Raw genomic sequence first — 24,748 nt, 5'->3', positions numbered from 1 at the left:
CTCGACCACTAGGATAAAATCAGTCTGGTATTTATCATGTTGTAACACTTGGTTCACAGACTACACACACATCCAAAGCCACTCCAACACTACAATTACACTTACAAGCACTTCTCACCCTACATACAATCTCTATCAGACAACATAAGCCATTTGGTAGAGATGCACTGGCTGTATCGTCCCAACTTTGGTTGGGGTAGGCTGGTCCTGCAGTGGATACTCAAACGACTGATGGTGATGATGATGATGATGAACTGTACAGGATGGTCGAAATTTTAACCATTAGGATGTAATACCGACACAATTGAGCCAAAATTCAAGGAAGAACATTATCAGAAATATTGAAAAGCACAGTGAAAGTGATTATGGCCTGCTTTCATACACTAATATCTGAAATAAGTATAGTTTACCAGACATAATTCTCAAATCGCCCATTGACCTTCAAGCTTCCCTACTGCCGCATGTGAAATGCTATGAAGCACTCTGGTTATAGCCCTTTTTCACACTTCATGCATCCATAGACTGATTGTGGTCCACAATGGGCACAGTGACAACGTGAGTTGTTGTTGTTTCGTGCAACAAAATGATCTTGACGATCAAACCGGACCTCATCAACACCTGGAGCAGCCGCAGATTTTCGACCAATGCTTTTTCCTTGAACTCCATATTGTGACAAGTAGTAGTTCACAACATAATGACGAAAATCCAGGAAGCTGCTGCGGTTTCTGATGCCTGCATGCTGTCACGTCTACCAACCAGATGAATATTGGAAACCACCATTTCTTATCACGCGTTGTTGCTCGGTAATTATTGACATGTTGATCTGGTCAGTCTGTACCTCTCATATATTCATTTTATTTCCTTATGGCAAATGATCTTTGTACTTGGATATGACATTCCACATCTTTAGAATACCTATCAACAGGCCCAACTGGATGAGATCCATAAATTGTGGAGCCAGTTGTCATGTCGTTATTGTCCTTCCAGCGCACCAGTGTCACATCGTCTCTGTCACTTGTAGTCTGAGCTATTGAATGTGAACCCCTTGGTTCTTCTTTCATTTCATCTGCCGACTTGATTTTGCATGGTTTAGGGATGCGATTGGCTCTCATTGTTCCTGTAGCGTCATACCCATGACGTTTCAGTTCAAACAAGTGTTCCAAAGATGTGAAACAGTTGTTGAATGTAATATGATACGGTAGGTTCTTTTTGTCATCAGAGAGTTTATCCAGGAGTGTACGGACTGTTGCAGAAAATTTTCCAAATTTTGTTTGTAGATCCTCATTGTAGGGACCTTTTCTGCCATGATATAGCTGGATAGGTGATCTGGTGCGCTGGGTTGAGGTTTCTCTTCTCCAGAGTCCTCATCACTCTCCATTCTTGTTGTTGGTGGTTGAATTCTTACACCAATGACATCATTCAATCCATTGTCTTCTTTTAACAGATCTAGAATCCCTGCAATGGTGGGTCCCTCATCCATGTAAATAAGAAAACCTGGTTATATACTGCTGATGGATTTCTTCCTATTGGTTGAGAAATCAGCCACCTAACTTCAAGTGCTTGCAAGTCTTACTATAAAATACTGAGGGGACTGATACTATATGGAAAATATACAAGGAACATCTATCAAACAGCCAAAAAAGTTTCAAAATCATGGGGTTCTCCTGATTCGAGAAAAGCAAAATTCAATCTTACCTTGTATTACTCTTTGCCACCATCACAGACATGTCAGTGTTCAGTGCAGATTTCAGCAAACACAATTTAATTGGAAGAATAGGTAGAACGTTCAAACTGTTCCTCACACTTCTAAGACTTATTACAATACCTGTGGGAACAAGTAAAATGATCCCTAACAACACAGAACAAGTATTAGAGGTTGGTAATTATGTGGTTGAGGTATCTGCTGCTAAGAACAAAAGGGTTAAGATTAATGAGTGCATGCTTGATACTGCTACGGTCATCACCTCACGTGTTCCCCCAAACGTGCGGAGGTTTGTCGGGCAGAGGAAAAACATATGCATCTGAGGCTGCCTGGTAAGGTGTGAAGTGGTGAAACAGTTAAGTGTGACCTGTAGCTGAGTGAAAATAGCACATCTTTACCTCCTAGATGTGTCACAGTGCTTAATTCAGTATTGTTCAAAGATCTGTAGGCCTACATCCCATAAAGAAAATCTGCTGTAAAGCTTCCCACAAATGCAATGTAGCATAAGATTTTTGATTTTGCCAATAAATATCATCATTTCAGAGGAGAACAGTGGTGTAATGTTATGTTTTATTGCTAGTCTTCCTTTAAATATAATCAGATGAAGCAGGGAAGGGTGCTGTAACCAAGGAGGTTGGTCATTTTAAGTTGTGGATCACTGTTAAGACTCTCAAACATTCTGACAGTGTCATGGTTTAGGGATGCTTCAGTGGTGGTGCTGGATGAAGTGGAGTGTATTTCTTACCCAGGAACCAAAGAGTAAACATCGTGTATCGCCTGGAGTGTTAGATCATATTGCTGCATGCACTTAGGATGCATGAGGTGTTAGGTCATGTGCTGCATAGAGAGAGAGAGAGAGAGGAATACCAGTATACAGGCATTAGAGTGAGCAGAAAACTCATCATGCCTCAGTCCATTTGAGGGCTGCTGGAATAAAATGAAAAAAATTTGATAGGTGTAATATCATACATCATTGGTGGCCAACCTTGAAAATGCGATCAAGGGCCGGTTGTACTCAGTGTGGTCCCATAGCTTGGTGCGGGTGGGGGAGAAGGGGGTGGTGTCAGATCTGATATGTTCTAAACACTTTTGGAGACCTTACAGGAGGCCGAGTTATGGTCGCCGCAAAGGGAGGATCCGACCACTCTCAGCAGCTCTGGTATCTTTCGGCCATCTGGAATTCTAACTGATTTAAGCATTCCCTTTTATGTAAAGAGAGTTATTTAACTATATTGGGTAACCATGTAACCAAATTATGGCACCTGGTGGTTTAGTGGGTAATTATGGTGCTCCAATGGGATTGAGCCTGTGTACAGTAGGTTATATCCACGAAGTAGTTGGGGTTAATTGCTCACCCAATGCCACTCATGGGGGGAGTGAGGCTGGTCACTTTCATCTTAAATGTCAAGACCAACTTAACTAGCCCCAGGTTTCCATGTTCCTCATGGGACGACATAGGACTGGATGATGGATGGGTAGTTTACTGCATAGGGGTGGTATTCAACAGTGTACAGTGTAGTGTATTGTACAGTAGTGTAAATTAGTGCTGTACAATCTTAAAGTTTGCCTTATTATATAAAACTATAGTGTTGTACAGAGTGTAATGGTGTAAGGTGCAGTTCTGTACAGTAGTATGTAGTTAGGTCCCGCTATTTGTGGGTGTTCATTTTCATTTTTGTTTTTAAAGGCTCCAACATGCTTGCATGTGTCGGCCTTGGTCACCTAATGACGGCTCTCCATGCTGCACGATCCATTGCAGCCTCCCTGTGCAGTCCCTTAACCCTGAGGTCACACTTAATGACCTCGTTCCATGTCTTTCTCAGTCTACCCTCATAACCCCACCCTCATTATTAACACTTCTCACCTTCCTCACCCAGTTTTCATCCCCCATCCTCTCCACATGTCCAAACCATCTCAATCTACCTCTCCTCATCACAACACCAATACATTCCAGTCCCATCCTACCTCTCAACTCTTCCATCGTAAACCCAGTCCCTCCAGGCCTTGGATGCAGGGACGCACTGCACATCCACCTAATCATTGTCATTTCTGTACGTCTGAGCCGGCGAATATCTTCCTCCTTCACTGCCTAGGTCTCACTACCATACAGCATTACACTCCTAACACATGGTGCATACAAAGACCCCTTAGCATGTAGGGAGAGTCCTCTCAATGTCAGGAGAGGCTAGAGCTCCCTGAACTTCTTCCAACCACTTCTCACCCTAGCCACAGAGCTAGCTCCAGCCCCACCTCCAGCACACAACATGTCTCCCAAATAACAAAACTCTTCCACACACTCAAGAGATTCACCAGCAAGTTCAATCCTTTCACATCTGACAGTCTCCACCTGCTCACTCTGACATGCTGTACACATAAAATCAGCATTATCTCGCAGTCTACCTCTGATACCATTACATCTCTTATGCACCCATGTATCACAAACACCGCACAAGATGGAATTACTTCCCACGCCCTTGTGGCAAACTGCACATGGCCACTCTCCCTCGTCTTTGACAGTATCGCCACCAACCCTAGATATCATCACTTTTGTTTTATCTGCATTTACCCTTAAACCCTTGTACCCCATACCACCTCTCCACTTCCTAAACCTTTCCTCCGCCTCCCTTACATTCTCTGCAATCAACACCAAATCATCAGCACACAACAACTCCGACGGGAGTCCGTTTTTAAAGTCACATGAAAGGGCTTCAAGTACCATGATAAACAACATGGGACTCAAGACTGACCCCTGATGCACACCAACATTCACGGAAAACTCATCACTCAAATCTCCATTCACTCTTACCTGGGTGCGAGCACCCATATATAGAGCCATAACCACCCTAACCAGCCACTCCTCCAAGCCAAGCTTTCTCATTGCCCACTTCATCACCTCTCTGGGGACTCTGTCAAAGGCCTTTTCCAAATCTACAAAAACCAAATAAAGATCCCTTCTCCTACCAATATATTTTTCCTGAAGCTGTTGAACAATGAATATAATATCAGTGGTCCCCCTACCTGGCATAAACCCAAACTGCATCTCATCAATATTCACTCTTTCTCTAATCATACCTTCTAAAACTCTGTCCATTACCTTCATTATCTGATCTAAAAGCTTTATACCTCTATAATTTCCTCTTTCCAGGGCATCACCCTTCCCTTTATACGCATTTACAATTACTTTCTTCAGCCAATCATCTGGGACAACACTATCTATCTATCTATCTATCTATTGCCAGACGCCTCAATCCCGTTTGGGGTGGCCACAAACAAATCGCCTCCAAGTCGCCCTGTCCCCCGCCATTTCTCTGCCCTGCTCCCAACTCACACCCCCCTCTCTCATATACCTCTCCACCCCATCCCTCCATCTCATCCTCGGCCTCCCCCTCCCTTTTCCCCCCTGCACCTCACTCACATACACTCTCTTCGTCAGTCTTTCACCCTCCATCCTCTCCACATGGCCAAACCACCTCAGTGTGTTCCTCCTAACGCTTCCTATCACATCCACATCCACACCACAACGCTCATTTATATCTTCATTCATCAGCCTGTCTCTCCACATGACTCCACAGGCTCCTCTTAAATAACTCATTTCCACTGCTCTCACTCCTGACTTGTGTCCTTCCAACAATGTCCAAGCTTCACTTCCGTACGTTAGAGTTGGTATCACAATACTGTCATGCAGTAACTTTTTCACTTCCATGCTCACTTCCCTGTTTCTTATCACTGCTTTCAAAGAACCAGCAACTTTTCTTCCCTGCTGTACCCTTTGAAGCACTTCACCCTCCAAACCTCCATCCTTACTCATCACACTACCCAAGTACTTAAACATACTCACATTTTCCAATTCCATACCATCCAACCTCGCTGTACATTCACTAACTTCACCTCTCTCAAAGACCATCACTTTACTCTTCCCTACATTCACCTTTAGATTCCGTTTCTTACACACTCTCTCAAACTCATCCACCAAGCCTTGCAACTCCCCTTCGTCTTCACTCAACAACACAGTATCATCTGCAAACAACAGTACAGGGAGTTTCCAAACACTATCCTCTCTCACCAGGGCCACTCCAACATCCACTACCCTACCTTGTACCTCTTTTATTACCCCATCCATGTACAGATTGAACAACCATGGAGACATGACACATCCCTGTTTCAAACCAACTTTCAAAGAGAAAAATTCACCTAGTTCACCATCCACACGCACTGCAGCCTTCACACCATAGTACATACTCTTCACAGCATTCAACAACTTCCCATCTACTCCATATATTCTTAACACTTTCCACCATCCTTGTCTCTCCATCCTGTCATATGCTTTCTCCAAATCCATGAAAGCCGCATACAACTTCTTTCCCTTCTCTAGAAACTTTTCCACTAAAGATCTAAGAATGAATATCTGATCTACACAACCTCTTCCCTTCCTAAAGCCTCCCTGTTCTTCTCCACTAATTTCTCTGTTCTTTCTCTAACTCTGTCTATAAGTATCCTACCATACACTTTTCCTATTATACTAAGAAGACAAATACCCCTATGATTACCACACACTTCTTTTTCCCCTTTTCCTTTGTACAAGGGAATAATTATACCTGACTTCCAATCCTCCAGGACTCTACCTTCCTCCCAGGCCAATCTGCACATCTTCCACATCCATTCTACTACTATCTCTCCACCATGCTTCAGCATTTCACAACACACTCCATCAATTCCTGGGGCTTTCCCCGATTTAACTTTCTTCATTGCTTCCACAACTTCTATCCTACTGATTTCTTCCTGTCTTCTCACCTCCCTCCTTCTCCCAGCCATTCCCCAGCCACTTATACTCGCATTACTTCCATCCTCAACGTTCAACAATTCCTTAACCCCTTAACCGCGGGGCGTCACTTTCGTGACGCTTGGGAGCAAGGGATCATACCGCGGGGCGTCGCTTTTGTGATTCTGTGTTATTTTGAATTCACCCGGGCTTTCAAGTGGGGGCTTGTATCATCTATCAGTACTGACAATGTCCAACACTAGTCAGCACTCCTAATCTCATCTGTACTCCCATCCATTGTTGACAATTTAGCCATTTCTCCCCGTTCTTGACTCCCCTCCCTACCCCCCCTCCATTACCCTATGCTTTCGCCTGCCCGGCCATGCTACGCTAAGTAAATCTTCCCTGGAATTTTTCACTGATTTCATCCATTGAAATAAGCCCTATGTCGTATTCTTATACCAAATAATATATACAAGAAAGAAATCAGGTAAGTGAGAGTGCCATACACCTGGAATTGGCTAATTATCACCTGACAACACCTCACATGCACTCGTTCGCTAATTTTCGCTGTTTTTTCCCCTTGAAATATGCCGTATAATCTATTTTCGTAATAAATATACATGTAAGGAGAGAAGGGAGAAGCCTAAGTGATATTTACATTCACCTGGAACTACCTAATTTATAATGTATTGTCTAGATTTCCTGCCAATCATATCAGTGCTACACAAAGCTGTTTCAATATTTAACATTGGTAGCTCTGATTATATATCTCCTAAGTAGGCCTCTAATCTATTTTCGTAATAAATATACATGTAAGGAGGGAAGGGAGAATATTTACATTCACCTGGAACTACCAAATTTATAATGTATTGTCTAGATTTCCTGCCAATCATATCAGTGCTAGACTTAGCTGTTTCAAGAAGTAATATTGGTAACTCTGAATAACCCCTAAAGCAGGCCTCTAGGCTGCCCCTGCGTTATCAGTGTACTGTCATCTTCCGAAGTGAGAGGACGTATGCTTCATCTTGCTGACTTCAAGGCCTTTTTTCACCCCCATGCAAATGGCTCTGTGACCTTTACCCCCTACTAAACCTCGTGTAGAAAGAGGTAAAGGGCTGACAATTGATAAAAGAGTGACTACGATCTTTCTATTGAGTAAAACAGTGCAAGTGGAATTGTAAATAATGTGTAAACAGCAAGTGAAAGTAATGAATGTAAATATACGTGAACAATGGAAAATAGTTTTATAAGTTATTTCAAGTGACAGTGCACAACACAGTGTAAATAAAATAGAAATGTAAATAACGTAAATAAAATAGAGAACGTAAATAGAAATGTAAATGAGTAATATTATAAGAATACGAGTATATACCCTAGGAGTAATGAAAGTGAGTTTCACTCTAGCATGTCTGAATGCTATGAGTTATGAGAGTGAAGATGAAAGTGACATTCACTCTCAATGCCAGTATACAGGACGAGAAAGTGAATGCTACGTATTTTACTGAAAGAAATTGAATCCCTACAGTGACAATAAACTAATACTACTGAAGGAAACTTATGGATAAAGACTGTAGATATATATAAGTGTTATATTGTAATAGAAATATAAAGTGTGAGGGGTTTTATGAATAATAAATGACAGACTACCATGAGCGAACTAGTGCCAGTGCGACGATCAGGCAGCTCGTAATTTCCATTGCTTTCACAGTGTTTTTTTTTTTTTAGTATGGATCCCAAACTACTTGAAAATTGTAGAATAGTGTTTATAGTGTTTGTATCTGGCTGTGGTAATCATATTACGGGTTGTCGGGAAGTGTAAAGTGGAGACTTCGTTACCCTACTTCAGAGGTCTCCACAAGTCCTACGGTAACCGACGAAGGCTCAACAATCATTCCAGGAGAAAGCTGAAGGTATGTGCCATAAGCATATGTAATTTTATTATTCTAGGACTAATAACTGATTTTTGGCAAATATTTTTTGAGAGTCTGTCGGAGCCCAAATAACCCCGCTGCACACGCAAGTCATTGGTAAGCAAGCCCGCGGTGTAGGGGTTAAAGTGTTCTCTCCATCTGTTCACTTTTTCTCCCTTCTCCACTAGTAATCTACCATTTTTATCTTTCACTCCCCTGCTAACTTCACTTCCACCCTGTCTTACTCTTTTCACTTCTCTCCAGAACATTTTCTTACAGTCCCTCCACTTTACACTCAAATTCCTTCCAAATTCCTCATCCACTCTCTTCTTACTCTCTCTTACTAATCTTTTCACCTCTCTCTTTCTTTCCACATATAACTCTCTCTTCCGCCTCTCAACTTCTTCCACGCCCCTATTTCTCATCCATTCATTGTATGCTTTCTTCTTTTGTGCCACAGCCTGTTTCACCTCTTCAGTCCACCACGCTGTTCCTTGCACCCCCCTCCGTCTTCTCTTCCTTCCACACACCACATCACATAATGCACATATTTCTTCTGTAAATATCTGACACACACCTTCCACGTCTCCCATCTGCTCCAATTCATATTTGCCCAATCGTTCCTCCACTTCTCACCTATACTCTGCCTTTTACTCATCCTCTTGTAACCTTTCCACTCTCCTTGCAACTACTCCTTCCTCTCGTCTTTCCCTTCTTCTATTCCTCCATCTTACTTGCATTCTAATTCTGGCCACCACCACGTAGTGGTCAGAAAGTCCACTCCCCCAACCTCTATAAGCTCTTGCATCCTTTACACATCTTCGCATCCTTTCATCCACACACACATAATCAATCATTGCCTTCCTTTCATTCAGTTCACCACCCACCCTTCTCATCACTCGCCATGTATACCTGTGGATCATTTTATGCCTGAAGAGGGTATTGGCTATCACCAACCCCCTCCCAGCACAAATGTCCACTAACGCACTCCCATTCTCATCTATCTCAGCAGGCACACCCCACTCCCCAACTATTCCATCCACCTTCACATTCCCAACTTTACCATTCATATCACCAATCAAAAACACTCTCTCATTCCTTCCAAACTTTTCCATGCACACTTCCACATTTGTCCAGAACTCTTCTCTCACTCTTCTAGCACGATCTTGCGTTGGCGCATACACACACACACAATCGCCCACATTTGTATTCCAACTTTCAACTTTACCCACACAATCCTTGACCCAACTGATCCATACTGTCTTATGCTCCTCTTCCATCTTTTACTTACAACTATACATACTCCTTCCTTTGCCCTCTCATTCTCACCTACGCCTACACATATACCCCATCCATACTCCCATTCTCTCACACTTTCTCCTCTCCATTTTGTTTCAGTTATTCCACATACATCCACTTTCACACCCTCAAGCACCTGGACAATCTCTCTCTCTTTCACCTCATCATTCGCTTCTCTTACATTCCATGTACTCATTACCAAGTCCTTTGTCCGGTCCTGGGTCGTCATCGTTTGGTCAGTCCTTGTCCGAGGCTTCTTGTTTGTTTTTTTAGTTAGTTGTTTTCCGGGACAACACATTCATAAATAATCCTATTTATCAGGTCAGTGACTAACCTCACCCCTATATCTCCTGAGGCCTTCAACATTTTGGCAGTCAACCCAGACACACGTGCTGCCTTCCCCACCTTCATCCTGCCTATTGCCTCACTCACAGTAGCAGCATCAATCAAAGGCCAAGGGCCAGACACGATCTGCTGGTTCCAAACCTTCCCTGTCCCAGTCAAACTCCTCATTCAACAACTGGTTATAATGCTGTCTCCATGCATCTTTAATATCCTCACTGTTCACCACTACCCTTCCTTCATCATTCTTCACACACTGCTCACCTGTAATATCCTGATTATCCCTCTTCACCTGACATGCCACCCTAAATATCATATTTTTCCTTTCCCCATGATTTAGGTTATCGAGTAACCTCAGACTTTGCCCTATATACCTCTCTTCTAGCCCTCCGCTTGGCAGCCAAATACAGGTATTCCTCTTTGCTACCACCCTTCTTCCATTCCCGGAAAAGCCTTCTTTTCTCCTTAACTGCAGCTTCTGCACCCTCATCCCACCACCAAGTTATTTTATGTCTTGGTGGTCCTTTTGTCCAACTGCATGTTACATCAGTAACTCTCAAGAAATTGTTCTTGAGGGCTTTGTACTGTTCATTAACGCCTCTGTCTACAGCTCCCTGTTCAGCCACCACTCTCCTCAACTCGCTATAGAAGGCATCCCTTACTACTTGGTTTTTCAGCTTTCATATTTTCCTCCTAGGTACATATGTCCTCTTTTTCATCACTTGTTCAAGCACCATATCACAAATCAATAGTTTGTGCTGCTGCACACACTCCTCACTTCCTATAACTTTAACATCCCTCACTAACCTCCTATCGGCCCTCCTAACCAGAAAATAATTCATCTGAATGCTATTTCCCCCAGACTCATACATAATTAACCTACTGTCTCTTTTCCTAAAATATGTGTTGCACACAATCATGTCCGTTGCCTACCCAAACTCGAGTATCCTTTCCCCTTCTGCATTCTTTATACCATACGCACATCCCCCATGCACTTCTTCATAACCTTGTGCTGCTTCACCTACACGACCATTTAAGTCCCCTTCCAAAATCACTATCTCATCATCCCGCATACCATCTGCTACACGTATTAAATCATCCCAAAATCTATCTTTCTCTGCTACATCTAATCCTGCCTGTGGAGCATATGCCGATATAATCGCAGCTATCTTTCTACCCTACAGAATTTTCACTACCAATATCCTATCGCTTACTCTGAAAACATTCATAACATATTCCACCCATTTCTCCACAGCTATCACACCAACACCTTCATATCTGTCTGTCCCCCCCTGCCAAAACAACTTATAGCAACAGTCTTTCCCAACAATCTGGCTGATCCACCCCTGTACCGGACTTCCTGCAAACACGCCACATCCACCTGCCTCCTACTGAATGCCTCAATGACTTCCCCCGCTCACCCCCTCAAACTTCCCACATTCCATGAACCCACCCTCATCCCCTTGGGTGATTTACTGTCCTCAGGCTTGCTTTGAAACTTATTTTGTTTTGTCATCTTCAGTATTAATAAAGGGGGATAGACATAGCACAGGCACCACTCACTGCACAGTCCCAGGTCCAGGCAATGGATCTGGGACCCCTAGCCCACCAGCTTACCAGTGGCTGTGTTAGTAGCTTCAGGGCACCCTGCCAGGACAGCTGCAGGGACACCCTCCAAGCGCGCCTTGGCATTGGAACTATCCTGCCATTATACACCCACTGATAGGGCAGCCTCCTGGGGCGCTACTCCCAGGTTCGGGCCCCTCTCTATTGGGCGGAAACATCTTGTGAATGTTGAATTCTGTAAATAGTCCAAACCTACCAGAGAAGTCACTGATTTCAATTTAGCTATTCCTGTTGCCTACAAACCCACTATAACACCTGCAAATGCAATTTATGGCACGTTAATATTTCCTCATAAGACAATACTGGATGATACACAAGCCTTTTTGGTACAGTGCATTGTACTCACCATGCAATGATGATGAGAGTTTGCTGTGTGGTGAACAGCACATACCTATACAGGGTAACTGCACAGTTTAACTGTATATTTAACTGTATAGGATAGTATTTCTCACAAAAATTATGCAAAAAAATCACTGATGAACCACTAGGAATAGCTGATGCTGGGGGGAAAAGCAGGAAATTCTTGAACTAATTTTCCAGAAAAATCTGTGAATATGCGAACCCGTGAATAGTGGGGGTTGACTGTAGTGTGTTGTGCAGTACAGTATTTTTCTGTCAGGATGAAAGCCCCATGGAATATAGCCTAATTGGTCAACCCTCTAGAACAAAAGCCCTTTTTTCAAATATTATTTCTCAAGGTAGGTTAGGCTAGGTTATGTTACTCTAAGGTTAGGTTAGGTTTAAGTTGAGGTTAGGTTTAAGTTTAGGTTACACTGGTTTAGTTTGAGTTGTTAGGTTGGTGTAGGTCTAGGCTAAGTTAGGTCACTTTATTCCTGGATTGAGTTAGGTTAATGTTAGTGTAATTTAAGTTTTAGTTAATAATTTAAGGTTAGGTTAGTGTTGGGGTAGATTAGGCTAGTTTAAGGTTAGGTTGGGTTAGTTTAAGTTTAGATGTCTTTAAGTTTAGATTAGATTGGGTTCATTTAAACCTGGGTTGTTATGGGTGTGTAGGTTTAGTTTAGGTTAGGGTAGTTTGTTTTTGGGATGGAGTAGGTTAAGTTTAGCTTGGTTTAAGTAAGGTTATGTTAATTTAAGTTTAACTTAGGGGAGGGGGGCAGGGAGAATTAGGGCATTCGAAAGGGGAAACAGAAAAAGCCAGAATGGTCAAAAAAGACTTTTATGTGTTGGTTACAGATTCGATAGATGGTGAAATGCTTTTTGGCTTTTGATTTATGCCTTTTAAGAATAAGGACACAATTTGTGTCCTCAGATAAATGTCATGCTACAAAAATCTTTATGATATTCCCATAACATGCTTTTTTTTTTTTTTTCCACAAAATTTCATGCCATCACATTTTAAAATTAAGTCTAGAGTGTATTTATTTAGTTACAGAGAAATCATGAAAGATTTTCTGACATAAGTGGGGAATGACCAAGAAGAATCTGGAATCTTCTGGCCTAGGTTAAGGATAGGTTAAATAACTTTAGCTTGCTAGGTAGGTTGTTCAGCTAGGCAGTGTTAGGTTAGGTTGTTATTTGATTGGTTGTCACATTAGGCTGTTTGGGTAGGTTAATTTAGGTTGATTGGTTAGGTTAGGCAGTACTGTAGTAGTAGTTGTTCCCTAGGCAGTCTGGCTGAACAGCCCCGAGTCCCTCAGGAAGGCCATGGCCGAGACCGGGCTTTCCCACAGATTGTGTGCAATGCAGTCTTCCATAATGTGCTTAATAGTATGGGGTGCTGTGTTGCATCCTGGACTGGCATCAGCAACGGAGTCATCCAGCCTCTTCAGGTAGCTTAAGAGGGCTGGATGGTGCCCACATCTCAGCCTGGCCAGGTGGACCCTGTCCTCACGAGAGAGATAGGATTCAGAAGGGTGGATGTCAGGAGGCCGTGCATGCAGCTGTGTGTTGTCTTTAAGTGACTGAATGGAGCGGCGAGTGATCTGAGTGTGGATATGCTTCTGGAAGCTGGTCTGAGGTGGGGGAGGGGGGAGAGATGACAGTATTTGTGTAAGGTATCGTGTGGTGGGTGTTGTTTTGATGTTCCTTGGTGTGGGTGGATGTGCTGCCATGTACTGTAGTGGATGTTGTGGGTTCGTTGAGGCTGCAGCAAGAAACTGGGTGCCTCTCATGTCTAGGTGATCCTTGACTTTGAGGACTTTGGTTTCTTGATGTTGGTGGTCTGTGGGTGTAGTAGCTGTGCAGCCTGTGATTATTTTTAGGGCCTTGTTCTGTAAGGACTGTAGAGTGTTGTAGTGTGTTTTGGTGAGGTTAGAAACCCAGGCAGGGCTTGCATAATTCATCACTGAACGTATGTATTATTTGTATACTGTGGTGGTGGTTTCTTTGTTATGTCCAAATGTTGTATGGGCAAGTGACCTCAAAGCATTGAGTCTTGGTGTTATTTTATTTCTAATGTTTGTGATGTGTTATTTAAATGACACTGACGTATTGTATGTTACACCAAGGATTTTGAGTGTGTGTGTGTGTGGTAGGGGGGTGTTGTTTATGGTGAGGTGTGGGATGTGACTGTGTTCTGCTATCCAGTTTGTGAGAAGAGTCACTGTAGATTTGGCTGGGGCTATTTTGAGCCTGTTTGTGGTGAACCATTCGTGTAGTGTGTTGAGGTAAGGTTGAATGATGTGTGCAGCTGTGTTTGCGTTTTGGTGCTTACATGTAAGTGTTATATCATCTGCATAGGAAGCTATGTGTATCTGTGGTGTGTGGGGTGTGGGTACGTCGTGCATGTATAGGTTAAAGAGTGTAGGGGACAAAACAGATCCTTGGGGGACGCCGTTTGTGAAGTTTCTGATGTTAGAAGACTGAATGGCAAATGTTACGTGTGCACATTTTCCTGCTAAGTAGTTTGCCAGCCATCATTTTGTGTTACTGTGCATGTTTGTGTTGAGTATTTTGTTTGTGAGGTTGTGGCGGGGGATGGCATCAAAAGCTTTGCTAATGTCTAGTGTGACTAGGAGCGTTCTGTGTGGTGGCCTAGCTGAATTCATGCCATCAAAAACTTTCTGTGTAAGGTCTGTAAGAAGGGTGTTTGTGGAGTGTAGTGGCCTAAAGCCATGTTGTGATTGGGCTAGGGGAATGTGAGGTGTGACTAGTTGTAAGATCAGTCGTTCAGTGACTTTAGAGGGGGTGCAGAGGAGTGTGATGGGGCGATGTGAGGAGGGTAACGTGGGGTCTTTGTTGGGTTTAGGGATAGTGATGATATTGCCATGCTTCCAGATGTTGGGTATTATGTTGTGTGAGTAGCTGTAGTTTGATATGTTGGTGAGTGCTTGTATGCCTTGTGGTCCTAGGTGTTTAAGGTGAATGTTGCTTATGTTGTCTGGTCCATAGGCAGATGAGTGCTGGAGGTTGTTAATGATGTGCTTCGTCTGGTTGTAAGTGAAAGGTGCGTAGTCTGGGTCTGTGGGGAACTGTCTCTTACGTCGGATGATACGTCGGTCTTCGGGATGGGGGTTTAGATGGCTGACTTGTGAAAAGTGATTGATGAGAGTGTTTGCTTGTTGTTTGAGGATATGGTGTCTGTTGTTGTGATGGCAGCGTGTGATTGTGTGGTGTTGCTGTTGGAAAGTGTGATGCTGTTTAGTGTTTTGTAGAGTTTACTGATGTTTGTTTTGTGATCAAGTGTTTGGAGGTAATTTTTCCAGTTTAGTGTTTGCTGTTCTGATATTTTATTGTTTATCTGAGTGTTGAGTTCTTGTATTTGTTGTATGGTGTCTTGTGTATGGGGTGTTGGGGAGTGTTACAGTGTGTCCCGTTGTCTGATGAGGCCTTGAATTTTTGGTGTGAAGTTGGGGTTGTGTTTCTTTCTGTTGCCTCTAGAGATGTGTCTTTTGTCTGCGTTTTGTATGATTGTATTGAAAGTGTTCACAGCGGTGTTGATGTTTGTGATGGGTGTACTGTTTAGTGTTTTGAAATGTTGTTCTGTTTCAGTTACAAAGGCCTCCCAGTTGGCTCTCTTATAATTAGTGTATGTGTGTTTGTGGCCAGCTGGGGTGATTCTGGTTTTGGTAGTGATGATGATTGGGAGGTGATCAGAACCTAGGGTTTTGACCACTCTCCATGATGTAGTGGGGCCGAGGTTTGGGGAGCAGAAGGTGATGTCTGGAGATGATGGGAGGAAGAGGGCTTGGTGTGGGATATGGGTATGTTGGTCTAGACTGTTTAGTATGAAGAGATGATCTGTCTGGGATTGTAGTACTCAGCCCTCTGTCTGTGTCAGGGTTGTTGACATGCCAGGCCGACGACTTGGTGTTGAAATCACCACCCAGGATGATGGGTATGTTAGTGATGTGGTGTATCTGTGGAGAGTAATTGTGTGGTACTGTGGGGGACGATTGGGGGGAAATGTATATGTTAGCGATTATGTGTGATTTGTTACCAGTGTCTATTTTAATTGATTGTATTTCTGTTGTGGTGTCATGTGGGGGGAGAAGTGACTTTGTGTGTGCTCTGGTATCTGCAAAGTTGATGGATTTGTGTACCAGGGTGATGAGTCCACTGCCGCCGCCGTCGGCCCGGTCTTGTCGAATGGTGGTGAAGTTATGAAATGTCGGTGTTTTCTGTGCTCTGTGTAGTTTTGTTTCTTGTAAGATGGCAATGTGTATGTTCTGTTGTTTGATGAATTGTGTGAGTTCATGTATTTTGGTGTTTATGCCGTCTATGTTTAACTGAAGGATTTTTATGTTGTGTGTGCGATGTGTGTTGGCTGCTGCAGCACGGGGGGGAGGTGGTGTGGGTGGAGGGGAAGGGGTAGGAGGTTGTGATGGAGGTAAGGGTTGAGGTGGATTAGAATGGGTTGGAATGGGAGGAGTTGGGGGACTGGATGGTGTGGGAAGGATCGGTGGGTTTGGCTGTGGAGGTATGAAGGAAGTAGGAGTAGGATTGGAAGGGGGGTTGATGGGTGGGGGGAAGGAGCATAAGGAGCAGGTCCAGGTGTTTGTGTAATGTTTTCTGGATGCAAGTGTTGTGCAGGTGTAATGGGTCCAGTTCTTTAAGGAATTGCACTGAACTGAACCCTTTGTCTGTCGGCTCGACGTGATAGGTTTTGAGCATGTTGGAAATATGTATTTGTTGGTGGGTCCTGGATTGCTCTCAATGTCCCTGGCTAGAGGAAGTCGTCGAGAAATGACAGCCGGGGAGTCATTTCTTGGTGTAGAAAAAACGGTGTTGTTGTGTGTGTTGTGTTGGGAGATGTGGTACTTGCCCGGGTACTCGAGCCCTGTGAGGGGCCGTGGGGGTTTGCAATGGTTTGGCCCCCATGCTGTCCTCCTATTCTCCTCGACAGCCTCTGGGGGGTAGACCCACGACGAAGACACCACCGCTCCAGGTCTGGTTAGGTTAGGCTGATCTTTTTGGTTAGGTAATTCAGTTAGATTAGGTTAGGTTGTTTGGTAAGGTAAGGTTAGGTTGTTTGGTTAGGTACGGTTGTTTAGTTAATGTAGGTTAGCTTATTTGGTTAGGTTAGGTAAGATTGACTGGTTCAGTAAGGTTAGGTTATCTTAGGTGGTTAGGTCAGGGAAGGTTATCGTCAAACAAATAACAGAAAAAATAGATTTATTTTTCAAGCTGGGGCTCTTAATCCCGGGGGCTGTTGTCCTTGGGTCCATTTGTTTTACATATATTGTAATGTATAGTAGTGTACAATGTACAGCAGTCAGTGTACAGTTATGTGCAGTGCACAGTAATGCCATAGCAAGGTTATATAGGTGCTGCTGTAAGGATAGAATATAATTCAGTTCTGTATAGTATAGTGAAAGTAGTGTACATTATTGTATAGTAATAGTAATTAAATCACCGTTGCACAGCATGCAGTAGTAGTTGTGCAAGTAAGTGTTGCACAGTAATAATGTAATATTTTCTTCTCACTCTGCACTTCCCAAAATGTCATATTTTTCATATATTTCATCCCAGTGTGAGAGTGCCTGTTGCCTGTTGTGTTTTTGAGTTCCCATCAGCTGAGACTCTCTGTCTCCAAACATGACGATTGACTGAAGCTTCTAGGTAGAGAAGCATCACACGCTGTGATTGGCCAAAGAGATCATCAGCTGAGCGAGGAAAAATTTCCCCAAACATGGCAAGTTCTCTCCCACCCATAGCTTATGGTAAACCGTACAATGATGGGAGAAATGTTAGTACAGTACATGGCAAAAATGCTGACCATCATACAGAGACCAGAATGGCGATGCTTTTATGGTGACCTTAAGGAGACCCGTTAGTACATTCACCTCCAAGAGTGTTTAGACTCCATGTATGGGCCAACAATACATTAAAAACATAGCCAGATCCATGCCACTATGTAAGGCTAATGGAGAGGTGGCAAAATTGTAGGGGATATATGTACCACTTTATTTCAGTGTAAAGATATCTTTTAATTTTGTGTATGATCCTTTAGAAAATTTATTTGTTTCCTTTGTGACAAATCATTTGTTGCAGTTACAGTATACTGGTCTCCTTTCCTTGCTTATTATTGACCACATTAGCCTAGCCTCAGGACCCTGCACCTTGAATAGGGTAATATAGGATTGGTTCTTACCAATCTTCCCCTTATGTATTCACCAAGGCATGTGAAAGTTTTTTGTATTGTGTAATGCCCTGAGGGGCATAGGCCAGCCACCCACACCCCTTCTGTCCACTTTGGTTAACGTGGATTCGGCCGTTCCAGTAACTTCTACTTCACTTGCAGACAAGGTAATTTGGTATGGAATTGGCTGCTTTAATAAGTTTTGTGTCTTACTTGCAGACAGGGCAGCTGAATGAATACACCGAGAGGAAGGAGATGAAGAGTGACGTTATCTGTATGGGCATGGGTCGTGTACCATCCGGGGAGCAGAGGTGTCGCTTCTTGGCTGTGGGGCTGGCTGACAACACTGTCCGCATCATCAGCCTTGACCCAAATGTACAACTCTCAGGTTACCTGTGTGGGATTATACTCACACACACACACACACACACACACACACACACACACACACACACAGCATGGGATGGCCGTCATTAACATTTTTGTTTCACACCATGGACAGTGTGAAGTGAGCGCTAGATGCGAGAGGGATGTCTGTTGAGCAAGGAAGAGTGGCTGTGCCTGACAGAAATAAATGGAGAGAAATTGTGAATGAATAAATGATGGCGCAGCCCTGAGGGGATATTCTCCCGCATTTGGTCTGATCAGCTATTCAGGTCAGGTGCGGGTAAGGGGATGGGTCTGTTATGACGTGGCAGGGATAAACCAGCTCTGCTGTCGGGCCCTGCTGTGGATGTCTTGTTGACCCTTGTGCGGTGTGGTGTGGTGAGGATCTATCCCTTCTCCCCTTTGGGGCTAAGATGCGAATGAATGCGTTTGAATGGATGAGTAAATGGGGAGTGTGTCGTTCTGTCTCGACTACCTCCCATTCCTTGGGGGAAGCAGCCTAGGTATATAGATAGATAAATAGATCAACATTATAATGCAATAATTTCTTCCTGCAGCTTGTTCATAGTTATATGATATACTTTTCACATACCCTGTAGTCGCAGCGCATGACTCTGAGGTTGTCATTATCGAACCCTGGCAACCTACCCTTCAACTGTGCTTCCGATTTCTTGTATAGTATGGTATGCTTGTGATTCATGTGTAATGTGCTGGTTTATAATAATATTCGTGTATAATAATGTGATTTGTGTATAATATGTTACAAAATCGGAAGCACAGTTGACGGGTAGGTTGCCAGGGTATGATAATGACAACCTCAGGGTCGAGTGCCACAACTATAGTGTTGTGTATTTGTAATTTGACGTTAGAAGGAATACACTGAGGTGGTTTGGCCATGTGGAGAGAATGGAGGGTGAAAGACTGACGAAGAGAGTGTATGTGAATGAGGTGGAGGGGGGAAGAGGGAGGGGGAGGCTGAGAATGAGATGGAGGGATGGGGTGGAGAGGTATATGAGAGAGAGGGGTGTGAGTTTGGAGCGGGGCAGTGAAATGGCGGGGGACAGAGCGACGTGGAGGCAATTTGTTTGTGGCCACCCCGAACGGGATTGAGGCCTCTGGCAATAGATAGATAGATTATGAGGGTAAAGTATGATTTTAACTTCAGATTTAATTGCCAGTTAAGAATGATGAATGGGGGGGTTGGGTTGGGTAAGGGTATGGGGGAGGGTCAGAGCTGGGGTAGAGACAGATGGAGCTCGTTTTGTCCCCCACTCTTCCTTGGGTATATAGGGGTAGGAAGAGGGCACCCCTGAGCAGAAATTAGTGATCATGAGTGTACATGATCATTAAAGAAACACTTAAAATGATATGGGTTATTGTTTTATCATCATCATCATCTGGACCTCCTTTCCCACCTTACGGCAGGGTGAGGAGTAGCAATGTCCAGACAGCCCAAATTTGCCCAGTCCAATGGGCGATGCTTCCATTCGCTCAGCATTCAAGCCCCCGGAATCCTGGCTTTATCTGATATGACAAAAACATTTACCAAGTTCTGTAGCTTCACATAAACATATCCGACAGAGTTTGTCTGGATGTTGTCACCTTAAAAATGGGTGCCAAATCCCTGATCATGCACTTCTCCTCACAATCTTCATCCAGCCAGCTCGATCTCTTGTCAGTCCTCTAGCCTCACCAACTTCCAAACCTTTCTTCCTCACACACTCATCCACCATATCCCCCCAACTTCTCCTTGGCCTACCTCGCCTCCTCCCTCCTTCATGTTCGCCCAGATATACCTTTTTCATGGTATAGGCTCTTGGATTCTGGTGTCCATAGACTTCCTCACCCCACATCTTTCACGAATCACAGTACTGTATTTTGTATCCTGTCCACTCTCTGTACTCCACATACATTCCTCAGCAGTCCCATCTCCACTGCTCTTACTCTTGACCTTTCATTTTCATGCCACACCATAGTCTCACATCCGTATGTTAAAGTTGGCACTAACACTCCTTCATGTAAGCCTCGTGCAGCTGCAACATTCAAGCCTCTGTTTCTTATCAAGGCCTTCATTGCACCAGCTACTTTCCTTCCTTTTCCACTTCTATTGCACGTTTCCTCTCTTTTCTATCACTATACTCAAGTATTTGAACTCTCTCACCAATTCCGGTCTATCTCCATTCACTGTAACATTGCACTGGGAGTCACCTTGTCTTTCATTAACCATCACTTTACTCTTTTCTACATTTACTCTTAAGGCATGATCTTCACAGGCATCAGCAAAACTCTGTACAAGTCTGCCAAGCTCTTGTCCAGTATTTGCAAGTAGTTCTGCATCATCAGCATACAACAGTATTGAGATATTCCATCCATCACCATTCATTACCAACGCCATCTCCCTCTCCACTACTCGTGTATTTACTTCTCTTATCACCCCATCCATATAGATATTTGTATATTGAATAACCATGGGGACATCACACAACCTTGTCGCACGCCAACACCAGTCGGGAACCATTCACTTAGATTTATTTATTTATTTATTTTTTTTATCGAGGAAGAAGGAACCAAAGGCCATGAGCCCGCAGTAACAGTTCCCTCCAAGAGAAAAACAAAATACAATAGAGAGCCAAATTCAAGATCCGATCATTTTGAGATGCCTGGACACACTGCGTTTGAAAGACTGGAGATCGTAGGCACCAGGAAATACAGACAGAGGGAGACAGTTCCAGAGTTGACCTGTTGCATAAATGAAAGACTGGGAGTAACGGTTAACTCTTGCATTAGAGAGTTGGACAGAAAAGGGATGAGAGTTTGCTGCCAGACGGGTGCTACGCGCCTGTCGTAGAGGTGGAGGAATGCAAGCAGACAGTTCAGAGGAGCAGTGACCATTAAAGTAGCGATAGAAAAGAGATAAAGATGCAACAGTGCGGCGAAGAGACAGAGGTTGAAGGGAGTCAGTAAGAGGGGGAGAGTTAATGAAATGAAAAGCCTTTGACTCCACCATATTGAGAAGAGCTGTATGTGGGGAGCCTCCCCACACATGAGAGTTGTACTCCACACAGGGGCGGATAAAACCCCTGTTTAGAGTCCACAATTGTGCAGGGGTAAAGAAAGAGTGGAGTCGGCTTAGCACACCCAATCTCTTGGAAGCAGATTTTACAAGAGATGTAATATGATCTTTCCAAGATAAGTCCCGAGTAAATGAAACCCCAAGCATGTTCAGGGATGATGCAGGATTAAGCTGAATATTATTAAACATTAGTGGGTATACCTGTGGAAGATTTTGTCGGGTCGATAGGTGTAAGAACTGAGTCTTAGATGCATTAAAAACAACCATATTATTTTTACCCCAGTCTGAGATACGAGCCAAGTCAGACATTAAGTGTGCCATAACCTCATCCTTTGCTTGTTGAAGTAACTGCTGAGATGGGCGTTGCGGGAACCGAATGGAAAGGTGAAGGGTGGAGTCATCAGCGTATGAGTGGATAGAGTTAGATGTACAGCTTAGAAGATCATTGATGAATAAAAGGAAGAGAGTTGGTGATAGGACAGAGCCCTGAGTAACACCGCTGTTGATAGATGTAGGAGAAGAACGATGGCCGTCTACAACAGCGGCTATAGAACGACCAGAAAGGAAGCTAGCGATGAAGGCACAGATAGAAGGATAGAAACCGTAGGAGGGCAGTTTGGAAATTGAAATTTATGCCAGACTCGATCGAAAACCTTTGAGATGTCAAGTGCAATGGCAAAGCTTTCGCCAAAGTTCCGAAAGAAGGATGACCAGGAGTCTGAAAGGTAGGTGAGAAGATCGCCAGTGGAGCGTCCCTGACGGAACCCGTACTGATGATCGGAAAGAAGGTTGTGATAGGAAAGATGCCTTAAAATTTTTCTATTGAGAATTGACTCGAAAACTTTTGAAATACAGGACATTAAAGCAATTGGACGATAGTTGGAGGGTTGGGAGTGGTCACCCTTCTTTGGGACTGGCTGAATGAGAGCAAACTTCCAGCAAGAAGGAAAGGTACACGTTGACAGACAAAGGCGAAAGAGTTTGCCGATGCCTGTTAACCCTTACACATGCTTCACTACCTTCATAAAAACTCTTGACCATATGTAGCAGCTTACTATCCACGTACATGCGAACAACCTTCCACAATTCTCCGTCTGCTTTACTGTATGGCTTTTCCAGATCCATGAATGTCATATACACCATATAGTGTTTCTCACACACATTTTCCACTGTGTCTCACTGCAAATATTTGATCCACACCTCTACTACTTGTAAAGCCACCCTGTTCATCACTCACCAGGACTTCTGATATCTCTTTTACTTTCTCTCTTAACCCCTTAACCGCGGGGCGTCACTTTCGTGACGCTTGGGAGCAAGGGATCATACTGCGGGGCGTCACTTTTGTGATTCTGTGTTATTTTGAATTCGCCCGGGCTTTCAAGTGGTGGCTTGTATCATCTATCAGTACTACCAATGTCCAACACTAGTCAGCACTCCTAATCTCATCTGTACTCCCATCTATTGTTGACAATTTAGCCATTTCTCCCCATCCTTGACTCCCTTCCCTACCTCCCCTCCATTACCTTCTCCTCTCGCCTGCCCAGTCGCACTGCGCTAGGTAAATCTTCCCTGGAATTTTCCACTGATTTCATCCATTTTAATAAGCCCTATGCCCTATTCTTATACAAAATAATATATACAAAAAAGAAATAAGGTAAGTGATAGTGCCATACACCTGGAATTGGCTAATTATCACCTGACAGCACCTGACATGCACTCGTTCGCTAATTTCCTCTGTTTATTTTCCCCTTGAAATATGGCGTTTAATCTATTCTCGTAATAAAAATATACAGTATATAAGAAAGAAAGGGGGAAGCCTAAGTGATATTTACATTCACCTGGCACTACCTAATTTATTATGTATTGTCTAGATTTCCTGCCAATCATTTCATAGTGCTTATATTAGCAGCTGTCACCACGCTGACATTGGCAGCCTTTCACTGCCCCTAGGCCACCACGGCATTCAGTTTACTTTCGTCTTTCAAGGTGAAACCACATCGGATTCGCGCCTGTCCAATTCCGCCGCTTTGTAGCCTCATGCAAAGGGCCCTGTGACCTCTACCCCTACTAAACCTCCTGTGGAAAGGGTTAAAGGGCTAAGTGACTGCTGTGGAATGTGAACTGGCTAATTTATCAATGAAAATGATGGACAGTGACTACGATCTTTTTGGTGAATAAAACAGTGCAAGTGGAAATGTAAATAATGTGTAAATACAGTACAATCCCAGTTAACCGGGTGGCTTGGGGAATTTACCTTCCCGGTTACAGATTTTTCCCGTATTTCTGATTTTCAAGTCAAATCTATACAAAGGCTATCACAGCAGTAAATACAGTTCAGGTACTTACCAGTCACATTAGGGGTTACACCAAGAGATTTCGCCTGAAAAACTGCCTTGTAAACACACACCATGGTCATAACGCACGTGTGCAATGTCTAGCAATTTGCATTACTGCAAATTCACCAGTCCATTGTTTACCGAATTACTGTATTCATTATATGCACTGTACTCATAAAAATTGAAAAATAAAATGAAGAAATAAAAGCTTGAACATTTATTAGTGAACTGATGATGTGTTAAGACTGCACTGTAGAATTATCACGACACCTGTGCCCCCACGTGAGTTTGTTTACGTTTCTGACCCCGACTGGTCTTCCTCTTCCCTACCTGACCTCCATCACTCCACCCCTCACCCGCCACTCAGCTGTTTTGCAGAAAATAAAATAAATGATGTACGTATGAAATGCAGGCATATTATTTATTTATTTTTCTTCCAACAAAATAAACTTTCATTCCTATTAACATTTATATTCAGGCATTAGTGTTTTATAATGTTCGCCTTTTTCAAGTCTGTTGCATATGTCCAGCTTCTGTTTCAAGGTAAGCACGATACGCTTACGTTTAGTTTGCACTTTAGGCATTTTGGAGTGTACAAATTACCGTCTATCAGAGGAACACAATAGCAAGAGAGCTTGTTTACTGTCTGGTGGTAAAAAGCAGACTGGTGATTTTTGGAGGGTGTGGAGGATGACTGAATTCAAGTATGGGAAAGAGGGGGAGAGGAGGGGTAGTTAAGAGGATTTGCTAGGGATTTACATTAGCCGGAA

At 43.4% G+C, this 24,748-nt stretch overlaps 1 protein-coding gene across 1 annotated transcript in view; it reads left to right on the top strand.

Moving 5' to 3' along the window:
* Sf3b3 (splicing factor 3b subunit 3) overlaps nucleotides 1-24,748 on the top strand; it is a 262,909-nt gene that overhangs the window by 123,252 nt on the left and 114,909 nt on the right. The window contains exon 13 of the mRNA XM_080270145.1: nucleotides 18,402-18,557. Coding sequence (XP_080126271.1) covers nucleotides 18,402-18,557 — 156 coding nt within the window. The remainder of the gene's footprint in view (nucleotides 1-18,401; nucleotides 18,558-24,748) is intronic.

This window comes from Coenobita brevimanus, chromosome 39 (assembly GCF_032717465.1).
Source record: "Coenobita brevimanus isolate Jiangsu-jjx chromosome 39, ASM3271746v2, whole genome shotgun sequence".
In the NCBI taxonomy this organism is placed as follows: Eukaryota; Metazoa; Arthropoda; class Malacostraca; order Decapoda; family Coenobitidae; genus Coenobita; species Coenobita brevimanus.
Note: the sequence above shows the minus strand (reverse complement) of the source record. Positions and strands in the feature narration are given on the sequence as shown.